This window comes from Hyla sarda, chromosome 4 (assembly GCF_029499605.1).
Source record: "Hyla sarda isolate aHylSar1 chromosome 4, aHylSar1.hap1, whole genome shotgun sequence".
Classification (NCBI taxonomy): domain Eukaryota; kingdom Metazoa; phylum Chordata; class Amphibia; order Anura; family Hylidae; genus Hyla; species Hyla sarda.
Genome location: NC_079192.1, coordinates 414274900 through 414288240, shown reverse-complemented (window position 1 = coordinate 414288240; position 13341 = coordinate 414274900). Strand labels below are relative to the sequence as shown.

The following is a 13341-nucleotide window of genomic DNA, read 5'->3' as shown; positions in this document are numbered from 1 at the left end:
ACCTAATGCACCAAAAAAATCTTCATAAGAATGTCATGACATAGGCCTCATATCATGACCCATAGTGAATGGTACAAAGGGATGACACCTGCACAATGACAGGTCATAGGAACACAACACCTCTATGTCATGACATAAATACACAAACACGTCACAAACACACCCACTGTGTCACGATATAGACAGAAAAGCATACAAACAGCACCAGCAATGTCGCGACAGCGTGTGACAGACACAATAGCCCGGGATGACAGGCGCAGATTCCATAGACGGATCACTAAGGGAACGGTAGGCACCGATAACAGATCCCCGCCGGTAACCACAGTGACATATCACGACACACCAATAACAAGTATCCCCCCACTCTGTCACGATGTGCACGGACATCCTATCTGTGCAGCATCTGACAGGCAGGTCCCCGATGGGTTTGTGGTGCTCCCCCGCAGGCTGCCCCTCACCTCCTCCGGGTAACCCCCAGCCGCTGACATCTCCCCGGCTCCGCTCAGGCTCCCGGCCTCGGACTCCAGGTCCCCGTTGAGCAGTGAGGGCCCCTCAGCCGATCCCCCGCTTAGCGCCGCCATCTTGAAGTTATCCGGAGCCGCGGGAGCGAGCACGAAAGACAGTCGGCCCAGCTGTCCAGTGCGTCACCTGAGGGGGCGGAGCCAGGGGCAGCGTACGCGCACTCGTAAGCCGTGGACCAATGAAATGGAAGTGGGGCGTGGTCAGAAAGGTGCTGTTAACGTTACGCAGGGGGAACCCTCGCCTGCTGGTCCCTCCCCCTGCTCAGGTGCAGTGAGCGCGTCCCCGCTGCGGCTCTGACGTCATTGTACCCTGCGGCCGTGACGTCACAATTCTCTTCCATTCCTTACAGAGCCTAGTAAGGAGACGGAGGCAGAGAATTAGACACAAGACGGGATTGAACGTGATTAGGGTCCACTGCTTCTTTATGGGGCCGTCACATTATTATAAGGAGAACCCAGGAAACTGAAGATTTTTCTTACTGCCCATTAAAGGGAAATTCCAGCCTAAATAAATGTGATCAACCATTACATGGAAACTAAGGTATGGAATATATACTATACTGCCCCCTATGTACAAGAATATAACTACTATAATACTGCTCCTATATACAAGACTATAACTACTATAATACTGCCTCCTATATACAAGAATATAACTACTATAATACTGCTCCTATATACAAGACTATAACTACTATAATACTGCTCCTATATACAAGAATATAACTACTATAATACTGCCTCCTATATACAAGAATATAACTACTATAATACTGCTCCTATATACAAGAATATAACTACTATAATACTGCCTCCTATATACAAGAATATAACTACTATAATACTGCTCCTATATACAAGAATATAACTACTATAATACTGCCCCCTATATACAAGAATATAACTACTATAATACTGTCCCTATATACAAGAATATATCTACTATAATACTGCTCCTATATACAAGAATATAACTACTATAATACTGCTCCTATATACAAGAGTATAACTACTATAATACTGCCTCCTATATACAAGAATATAACTACTATAATACTGTCCCTATATACAAGAATATATCTACTATAATACTGCTCCTATATACAAGAATATAATTACTATAATACTGCTCCTATATACAAGAGTATAACTACTATAATACTGCCTCCTATATACAAGAATATAACTACTATAATACTGCCTCCTATGTACAAGAATATAACTACTATAATACTGCTCCTATATACAGGAATATAACTACTATAATACTGCCTCCTATATACAGGAATATAACTACTATAATACTGCTCCTATATACAAGAATATACCTACTATAATACTGCTCCTATGTACAAGAATATAACTACTATAATACTGCCTCCTATATACACAATATAACTACTATAACACTGCCTCCTATATACAAGAATATAACTATTATACTGCCTCCTATATACAATATAACTACTATAACACTGCCTCCTATATACAAGAATATAACTACTATAATACTGCTCCTATATACAAGAATATTACTACTATAACACTGCCTCCTATATACAAGAATATAACTACTATAATACTGCTCCTATGTACAAGAATATTACTACTATAACACTGCTCCTATATATACAAGAATATAACTACTATAATACTGCCTCCTATATACAAGAATATAACTACTATAATACTGCCTCCTATATACAAGAATATAACTACTATAATACTGCCTCCTATATACAAGAATATAACTACGTACGACTAAGGCTACGTATTGTGGCCGAAACGCGTCACCTGTCTTCCATGTTGGCTGATTGCTAAATAAAGTACCAAGTATTGCTTGAGTTGCCATGCTGGACTTTCTCTTCATTTCTCCAAGAATATAACTACTATAATACTGCTCCTATATACAAGAATATACCTACTATAATACTGCTCCTATATACAAGAATATAACTACTATAATACTGCTCCTATATACATGAATATAACTACTATAACACTGCTCCTATATACAAGAATATAACTACTATAATACTGCTCCTATATACAAGAATATAACTACTATAATACTGCCTCCTATATACGTGAATATAACTACTATAATACTGCTCCTATATACAAGAATATAACTACTATAATACTACTCCTATATACAAGAATATAACTACTATAATACTGCTCCTATATACAAGAATATAGCTACTATAATTCTGCTCCTATCTACAAGAATATAACTACTATAATACTGCCCCTATATACAAGAATATAACTACTATAATACTGCCTCCTATATACAAGAATATAACTACTATAATACTGCTCCTATATACAAGAATATAACTACTATAATACTGCTCCTATATACAAGAATATAACTACTATAATACTGCTCCTATATACAAGAATATATCTACTATAATACTGCTCCTATATACAAGACTATAACTACTCCTATATACAAGAATATACCTACTATAATACTGCTCCTATATACAAGAATATAACTACTATAATACTGCTCCCTATATACAAGAATATAACTACTATAATACTGCTCCTATATACAAGAATATAACTACTATAATACTGCTCCTATATACAAGAATATACCTACTATAATACTGCTCCTATATACAAGAATATAACTACTATAATACTGCTCCTATATACAAGAATATACCTACTATAATACTGCCCCTATATACACGAATATATAGCTGTTAGGGTATGTGCCAGAGTAAATGACAGAATTTCCCATTTTGAAGTGACAGACACCTTCATATATAAACAATCTCTTTATTCTGCAGGCGAGACGTTCCGTCCCGCTATGTGAAATAGAATGACATCCCATCCAGATAGGTGATGTGTACCGCCAACATCTCCTCCACAAAATGAGCTGCACGTACAGGGGGCAGATCTGCACGGTAGGGAGTAGACCCCTCTATAAGTGTCCGCCACTGTATATTGTGGGGCCTATGTCTTCTTCTTTGCCCTCTTTCCTTCACCCTTCTTGGGCGTTCCTTTACCGCGCAGTCGCCTCAAACGCTTCATTTCTTCTTTGAAGTCCTCGTGTTCATCCCTGCAAAGGGTAACAAGTTACTTTACCTTCACAAATGGGGGCCGTGCTGTAGTGCACACAGCTATAATCCCTTTACCACAGTGTTTCCCAACCAGGGTGCCTCCAGCTGTTGCAAAACTACAACCCCCAGCATGCCCGGACAGCCAAAGCTGTCCGGGCATGCTTGGGGTTGTAGTTTTGCAACAGCTGGAGGTGCCCTGGTTGGGAAATCATGATCTAAACAGATAAAATGACAGCATCATTAATGGCGGGTGTTAGCTGCAAATAGCAGCTAGCATCCGCTATGTATGGAGCAGGCTCGGCTGCCAAAACGTCTCCATACTGCAGTTTTGCAACAGCTGGAGGCACCCTGATTGAAAAGTCAGATCTAGACAGGTAAATTGACAGCATCAAAGTCATTTCCGATGTACACCATTAACAGCGGGTGTCAGCTGCAGATAGCAGCCGACATCCGCTATGTTTAGAGCAGGCTTAGCTCCCAAACCTGCTCCATACTGTAGTTTTGCCACCCTTGGAAACACTGGTCTAGACAGTAAAATGACAGCATCAAAGTGGTCTATGTTGTCAGTCATTAACGGTGGGTGTCAGCTGCAGATTATAGCAGGCATCCACCGTGTATGGAGCCGGCTCGGATTCATAGCCTTCTCCATAGTGTGATTTAGAAACAGCTGGAGGCACCCTGGTTGGGAAACACTGCTCTAGACAGTAAAATGAAGATATCAAAGTGATGCCAGATGTTGATCATTAATGGCGGGTGTCAGCTGCAGGTAGCAGCCGGCAGCTGCCATGTAGGTTGATTTTCCAACAGCTGAAGGCACCCTCGTTAGAAAACACTGCTTTAACCCCTTAAAAAAAGGAATTTCAGGACTTCAATATTGATGACCTATCATTAGGACAGGTTGCCAATATATATGATAGGTGGAGGACTGACTCCCTGCCCTCTCGTTAGTCAGCTGGTTGTCAGCTGGTTTGAAGGCAATGCCAGTGCTTCCCCTGTTCACGTTCTGCCAGGCACAGCACTGTACAGTCACTCAGCTAACCAAAGGGCTGCAAAAAGCTGTACACCCCCCCCCCCCCCCCCCCAACAGTCGGATATTGGCGAATGTCCTTGAAAACCCCCTTCAACTTGTATCCAAAGGCCGGAATGCTGAAGGCTGTCCGGGAATTCTGGGGGTTGCAGTTTTGCAACAGCTGGAGGCACACTGGTTGGGAAACACTGTTCTAAATGCAGTGATCAAGAGTGGTCAGAGAATCTAGTCAGGTAGAATGTATGTTAGTGGCGGTTCATGGTAGGGATCGACTGATTATTGGTTTGGCCGATAATCGCGATTTTGGACATTATCGGTATCGGCAATTACCTTGCCGATAAGCCGAATTTCTGTCATGGCAACAGCCTCCGTGGCTGCCATGACAGATCTACATATACAGCCTGCCATAGTCATGCCGTACTAATGCCATGTCAATTCAATGCAAAACAATAGCACTGCAAAGAATTGTATAAGCAATAGAGGAGAAAAAAAATGATATATATTATATTTATATGCAAACAAAATTATATATACCGTATATACTCTAGTATAAGCCGAGTTTTTCAGCACGATTTTTCGTGCTGAAAACACCCCCCTCGGCTTATACTCGAGTGAACTCCCCCACCCGCAGTGGTCTTCAACCTGCGGACCTCCAGAGGTTTCAAAACTACAACTCCCAGCAAGCCCGGGCAGCCATCGGCTGTCCGGGCTTGCTGGGAGTTGTAGTTTTGAAACCTCCGGAGGTCCGCAGGTTGAAGACCACTGCGGCCTTCAACATCATCCAGCCCCCTCTCACCCCCTTTAGTTCTGAGTACTCATCTCCGCTCGGCGCTGGTCCGGTCCTGCAGGGCTGTCCGGTGAGGAGGTGGTCCGGTGGGATAGTGGTTCCGGGCTGCTATCTTCACCGGGGAGGCCTCTTCTAAGCGCGTCGGGCCCGGCCTCAGAATAGTCACGTTGCCGTGACAACGACGCAGAGGTGCGTTCATTGCCAACGTACTTCTGCGTCATTGTCAAGGCAACGCCTCTATTCCGGGCCGGAAGCGCGGAGAAGAGGCGCCCCCGGTGAAGATAGCAGCCCGGACCACCTCCTCACCGGACCACCTCCTCACCGGACAGCCCTGCAGGACCGGACCAGCGCCGAGCGGAGGTGAGTACTCAGAACTAAAAGGGGGTGAGAGGGGGGCTGGATGATGTTGAAGGCCGCAGTGGTCTTCAACCTGCGGACCTCCGGAGGTTTCAAAACTACAACTCCCAGCAAGCCCGGACAGCCGATGGCTGCCCGGGCTTGCTGGGAGTTGTAGTTTTGAAACCTCTGGAGGTCCGCAGGTTGAAGACCACTGAGGGCGAATGATGAGAAGAGGATGATGAAGGGGGGGGTGTGGGGATGATGAAGGGGGGTGGGGATGATGAAGGGGGGGGGGTGGGATGATTACAATGGGATGATGAAGGGGGGATGTGTGGGATGATAAGGGGATGATGAAGGGGGGATGTGCGGGATGATAAGGGGATGATGAAGGGGGGATGTGCGGGATGATAAGGGGATGATGAAGGGGGGATGTGTGGGATGATGACAAGGGGATGATGAAGGGGGGATGTGTGGGATGATGACAAGGGGATGATGATGAGGATGTTAATGACGGGTCTGGATGATGACAGGGGGAGATGAGGTATTTCCCACCCTAGGCTTATACTCGAGTCAATAACTTTTCTTGGGATTTTGGGTTGAAATTAGGGGTCTCGGCTTATACGGTATATATATATATATATATATATATATATATATATATATATATATATATACACACACACACACACACACACACATATATGTGCCTGTCTGGTCCGCCAACTGATCTGTCGCTCTATCCTGCCTTTCATGTGACCAGCACCTAAGCCCCTGTCTGTCCATCACACATAATTTACCTGTAAAGGCCGAGAAATCTCAAATTGCGCATGAGCGGCGCATAGACGTTGTGTGGCGGGTACCAGTCGTAAACTCCTTTCCTTTTCGCCAGGGGCTGCTCGCTGAAGAGTTTCACCACTTTCATGGAGTAATCATTCGTCGGCCTTACCACCTCCCCGAAGATTCTAGCGCTCAGGCGGGACATGCGGATGGCGTAACTCGACAGGGAAGACATGGCGAGGCGGCTGCGTGTGCAAAACAGAGGAGCGTTATGGAGCTAAATAGGAGAAACAAGAAGTCTGTCACCAGAGAGAGGAGAATAGGGTCAACATAGCCCTTATACAGGGAATACCCCTTTAAAGAAGCACCTTGGCATTATTATTTACTTTTTTTATTTATTTTTTTGCTTAAATGATGCAGCATAGGCTATTATTTAAGAATAATGCAGAGGTTCTTGTGTATGCCCTGCACTTACCAGTTTTACCTGATGTGGCAGGCGTAGGTTTTTCAGCCATACTGATCTCTTTACAGAACAGAAATGATTTCCTAATGCAGCCTACATTTCCCATGATTCCTATGGCTTTGCAGAGAGAGCATGTAAAGTCTTATCAATGTAATAACCTATAGAGACCAGTCTAATCCCCCGGGTGTACTCCAGCAACAAGAAGCTCAAACTGTTGAGACTCAAGTGGGTTGGGGTCAGTTCACATTAATGTAACTGACCACTTCCACTGACACATTAAACTTATGATTTTCTGTGGGTTAGACTGGTGATCACATGACCCAGTTACAGTAAACAGATGGATCCAGCAGGGCTGATACAAAACAAATGGAGCTGCATAATTAGTTATGGTGAGTGTATATAATATGGTTTGATGCTCGGCCCTGATTCACCAGAACGCTGACAGGTATATTCTGCACATTTCTCACTAATCTGTGTAAATCCGCGCACCGGCAGAACATCCGCAGCTGAGGAGACGTGAGGTGGACACAGGCGGAGCCTCCATGGCATTTATAGACATTCCCACTCGTCATAAATAAGAAAAAAAATGACATTTATTAAATTGCAAAGACATTAAAGACACAGTCATAGACTATTAGTGACATAGATGAGAAGGGCGTAGGCAGCCACCTCATCCAGGAATGAGGACCGGGAGGGGTCAGAGGTCGAGATCATTTCTAGATGCATACCTGCAAGACAACTCCAAGGAGCCAAGTACACCATGTGCAATATGATGGCGAGGGGCTGAAGTCTATGGACACTCATTTCTGTGTGTTATGTATACTGCTGCTATCAGGCTATATAATAGTTATACACCTCCCCTCCAGCTTTATCTGTATACTGCTGCTGCTATGAGGATATACAGTAGTTATACACCTCCCCTCCAGCTCTATCTGCATACTGCTGCTGCTATGACGATATATAATAGTTATACACCTCCCCTCCAGCTCTCTGTATACTGCTGCTGCCATGAGGATATATAGTAGTTATCCACCTCCCCCCCAGCTGTATTTGTATACTACTGCTATCTCTATGGGATCAGGATATTTAGTAGTTATACACCTTCCCTCCAGCTCTATCTGTATACTGCTGCTATCTCTATAGAGCAGTGGTATTCAACCGGCGGATCTCCAGATGTTACAAAACTACAACTCCCAGCATGCCCGGACAGCCGTTGGCTGTCCGGGCATGCTGGGAGTTGTAGTTTTGCAACATCTGGAGGTCCGCAGGTTGAAGACCACTGCTCTATAGGATCAGTAAATATAATAGTTCTATATCTCCTCACCAGCTCTATCTGTATACTGCTGCTATATATATATATATATATATATATATATATATAGTAGTTATATACGTCCCCTCCAGCTCTATCTGTATACTGCTGCTATCTCTACGGGATCAGTATATTTAGTAATTATACACCTCCTCTTTTTAGGCTGTGTTTGCACATTACATTTTTTGCTGTTTTTTTATTCAGCTTTTGTTAGGATTCCCACAATCTTGGAAAACATTGTGATTTGTTACCGTAAATGTGGAAATTACAGTAAAAAACTGTTTTTTTTTTTTTTAAAGCAACATTGGATAATCACAGTAGATGTAAGAAAGCAGAATTTAGGGTGAAATCTAAAGATTTCAAATCTTTATAAAACACCTCAGTTGTGATTATAGGTCAAATCACTTTCTCCTCATGGGTATATTTCTCTTAAAAAATACACTTTTAAGTAAGAAAATGCAAAAAAAAAAAAAAAAACGGGCAGTGTGTGAACTGACCCCAACCCACTTATGAGCCTAATCCCTCCAGCACCGTAGGGGAATAAGCAAATCAGCTCATTACATCACCTTTTCAGGCGATGTTCCCTGGTATCAGCTTAGCTCCAGTTACGGAATATAAAAAGCTAATCGGGATTAATGCCAAGGCAGAACTCTCTCTCCAGAAGGAAAGAGCACCCATCTTCAGACAGCTGTTTCGGGGTACTTGCCCCTCGTCAGTGATGGGTGCTCTTTCCTTCTGGAGAGAGAGTTCTGGCTTGGCATTAATCCCGATTAGCTTTTTATATTCCGTAACTGGAGCTAAGCTGATACCAGGGAACATCACCTGAAAAGGTGATGTAATGAGCTGATCTGCATATTCCTATATATGGAGGGACAGTTATCAGACGGTATATAGGCCCCTGTAGGATGTATATAGCTATACGTCATGTGCAGGATTTTAGGCAACTTCAGCCACCACTAAACAAACGTCTAATCATGATTAAGAGGGCGTCTACTAGGGATGTCCCAATACTGGTCTCAGGACCGATACTGGACATTTGCACGACTAGTTGTAGTCATGCAAAAGTCTCCGATACCTAATCCGATAGGTGGTGTGGTAAGCCACCTGCACTCTTCGCTCCCGAGCTATGCAGTGCGCTCAGCAGCTGAGCGCACATCACAACCGGGACCCGCATTAACCCTTTAGACACCGCAATCAAAGTTGATCCTGAGAGTCCTGCCACTCTCTGTGTCCCGATCAGCTACTCCGTGCGTCTGATCGTCGCTCCTTTACTGCTGCCAGCCATGGCAGACATTAGTAAAGGAGCACCGATAACACTGATCAATGCTATGCTATGGCATATAATTGATCAGTATGCAATCTACATATTGCATGTAATAGTCCCCTATGGAGACAAAAAAAAAGTTGTGGGGGGGGGGAAATGTGTAAAAAATAATAAATGCAAATTAACCCCTTCCCAAAAAAAAATTATTAAATCACCCGCCTTTTCAAAAAGTTCAAAATAAAAAAACACATATATTTTTAATTTAAAAAAAGTACTGTATTTTTCGTATAAGACGCACCCAATTTATAGGTGCAAAATCTAAAAAAATAAAGATTTTGAACCCAATAGTGGTCTTCAACCTGCAGACCTCCAGATGTTGCAAAACTACAACTCCCAGCATGCCCGGACAGTTGTAGTTTTGCAACATCTGGAGGTCCGCAGATTGAAGACCACTGCATAGGAGGTAATACTCACGTGTCCCCGCCACTCCGGACCCGTCACCGCTGCCCAGGATGTCTCTCCATCGCTGTCGCCGTGTCCCCGTTGCTTCGGAATGTCTCTGCTGCCGGCCGGGTATCCTCGCTCTCCGTCACCACCATCACGTCTTTACGCACGCCGATGCACGTACGCGACGACGTGATGACGAGGAAGGAGAGCGCCGGCCATACAGGGGATCCCTGAACGGAGAAGACACTGAGGAGGCAGGTAAGGTCCCTCCCGGTGTCCTGTAAGCACTAACCCAGCTATTCAGTCAGGCTGTTCGGGACCGCCACGGTGAAATCGCGGCGGTCCCGAACAGCCCGACTGAACAGCCGGGTTAGTGTCACTTTCCCTTCAGACGTGGCAGTCAGCTTTGATCTGAAGGGTTAATACAGGGCATCACCGCGATCGGTGATGTCCTGTATTAGCCGCGGGTCCCGGCCGTTGATGGCCGCAGTGACCGCTGCGATAGGGGTGTATTCGCCGTATAAGACGCACCGACTTTTCCCCCCAGTTTTGGGGAAGAAAAAGTGCGTCTTATATGGCGAAAAATACGGTATTTTACTATTAAAGAAAAAAAAAAAAAAACTGTCACATGACATTGAAAAAAGTATCAGTAATTGGTATCGGCAAGTACTTAAAAAAAAGTATCGGTACTCGGTCTTAAAAAAAATGGTATCGGGACATCCCTACTACCTACTTACTCTTCGGGAGACCTACATATTGACCGCCTATTAAATATAATATGGATTACGGCACTTCCACCTTTAACATCCTGCAGAAAAAAGTGTCCGCCACTCCTCGGCACCGCAGGCTGTCAGGGCATGATGGGAGTTGTAATTTTGCAACAGCTGGAGAGCCACAGGTTGGAGAACACTGCCCTAAAGCATTGTGTTATTGCAATCATGTGATCAGTATGTCCTAAAATATGTCATACTACACATACCAGAAGCCTGATGGGAGATGTAGTTTTGCAACAAATGTGAAAGCCACAGGTTATGGTGTCATGTGATTTGAAGGCTCCCATCATGCAACTCAGGGCATGATGGGATTTGTAGTTTTGCAACAGCTGGAGAGCCACAGGGTGGAGATCACTGATTTAAAGCTGGAGTTACCAATTCATCACATGATGGGAGTCTCTTGATCACATGACTCTAATAACACAACAACCTTAGACTATCACATCTGTTGCAAAACTACAACCCCCAATATGCTTCTGGACTGTGCAAGGTCTAGTACGCCATGATTTAGGACACACTGATCACATGACTGTAAGAACACAACACTATGGGACAGTGTTTCCCCCCCAACCTGGGGCACTCCAGCTGTCGCAAAACTACAACTCCCATCATGCTGAAAGCTGTTAGGGCTTGATTTGGTTGTCAGGAAATGATATGAGTTGTAGTTTTGCAACAGCTGGGAGAAACAGTTTGGAGACCACTGCTCTAAAGCAGTAGTCACCAATCCATTGCTCTCCCGAAGGCTGTCGGGGCATGATGGAAGTTGTAGGCTCAATGGCTGAAGGTTCTGCAACAGCTGGGGAGCCACTGGGGAGTAACTGTCAGAAAACTACAACTCCCATCATGCCATGAGAGCTGAAGACTGTCAGAGCAGAATAGGTGTTGTAGTTCTGCAACAGTTGGAGAGTCACAGGTTGGAGTACATTGATCTAATGCAGTAGTCACCAATCCATTGCTCTCCTGTATACTGTCAGGGCATGATGGGAGTTGTAGTTCTGCAACAGCTGGAGAGTCACAGGTTGGAGAACAATGATCTAAAGCAGTAGTCGCTAAGGAATTGCTCTCCTGACGGCTAGCAGGACATGATGGGAGTTGTAGTTTTGCAGGAGCTGCACTGTAGCACAATGGATTGGTGGCTACTGCTTTAGGAGGCTGGCAGGGCATGATGGGAGTTGTAGTTTTAGGAGATCACTGATCTAACGTTGCCCTCTCCTGAAAGCTGTCAGGGGACAATGGGAGTTGTAGTTTCACAGGAGATTCATTATATATCATAACACATAATGACTTTAATAGGGCATAATAACATTTCCAGGAGCCCATAAGTGTCTATGACAAAGCCCATAAACGTCTCACAAGCCTCCGGATCACCCTGTATGACTGTCCAGCCGGTGTCACTCACCACCTTGCCCTAATCCCCTGCACTCATAAACTGACACTCACCCGGGACCAGGGGCCGTCCTGCACTCACCTCTCTGCCTCACATTATACTGGTACGGTAAAGGTTAACAGCTTGACCAGCAGAATGCAGGATAACTCATTGCCCTACGAATCATTACTTACCTGGGTGACCTCTCCACAGCCTCACATGAAGCTTCCTGCCCCGGAAGTAGTTTAGCTAACCGGATTTAAGCAGTGCGCATGCGTTAAGCTGTCACTCGGCGGCGGCCAATGTTGCTGGGCAACGGGTTTTCCTAACGACGCGGCTTGAGTTTCTTTGGTGACGTCAGTTTGTGTGATCACATGATTAGCTGTTCCTAGACGATGTGTGACGTAGCCTGTTCCAGATATACACACACATATATAAATAAATATATATATATATATATATATATATATATATATATATAGATGACAGACAGACAGATAGATATGAGATAAATAAATAGATAGATAGATATGAGAGATAGATAGATATATAGATATGAGATAGATAGATAGATAGATATGAGAGGTAGATAGATATGAGATAGATAGATAGATATGAACTAAATAAATAAATAAATAAATAGATATGAGATAGATAGATATGAGATAGATAGATATGAACTAAATAAATAAATAGATATGAGATAGATAGATATGAGATAGATAGATATGAACTAAATAAATAAATATATATGAGATAGATAGATAGATAGATAGATAGATAGATAGATAGATAGATATGAGATAGATCAGTGTTTTGCAAAGAGTGTGTCTCCAGCTGTTGCAAACCTACAACTCCCAGCATGCCCAGACAGCCAAAGGCACACTGTTTGGAAAACACTGAGATACATAAATAGATCCATAGATATGAGATAGATAGATAGATATGAGATAGATAGATAAATAGATAGATATGAGATAGATAGATAGATAGATAGATATGTGGTGTCCCAGTACCGCATTTCATTCGGTACTTATTTATCTATGGGTCCCCGTAGCCAGAGTCCCTAGGATTTAGTAATCTCTGTTAGTCAGTCCGCCCCTAGTCGCCTCTATTATAGTATATAGATTTCTAATTTGTCCATAGAATAATGTATATAGTATTATTTCTGTATATAAATGG

At 43.6% G+C, this 13341-nt stretch overlaps 1 protein-coding gene and 1 long non-coding RNA gene across 2 annotated transcripts; one reads left to right on the top strand and one right to left on the bottom strand.

The window, feature by feature from the left end:
- Window positions 1–723: 723 nt before the first annotated feature.
- Window positions 724–6784, top strand: LOC130267696 (uncharacterized). The gene is made up of 4 exons (XR_008843244.1): window positions 724–787; window positions 872–1062; window positions 3332–3448; window positions 6647–6784. It is a non-coding gene; the product is annotated as an uncharacterized LOC130267696 (long non-coding RNA).
- On the bottom strand, window positions 3305–12433 carry MRPS33 (mitochondrial ribosomal protein S33). The gene is given in 3 exon segments (XM_056517778.1): window positions 3305–3603; window positions 6555–6779; window positions 12354–12433. Coding segments are annotated over 3 exon segments (411 nt in total). The 3' UTR covers window positions 3305–3497.
- Between the last annotated feature and the right edge of the window lie 908 nt (window positions 12434–13341).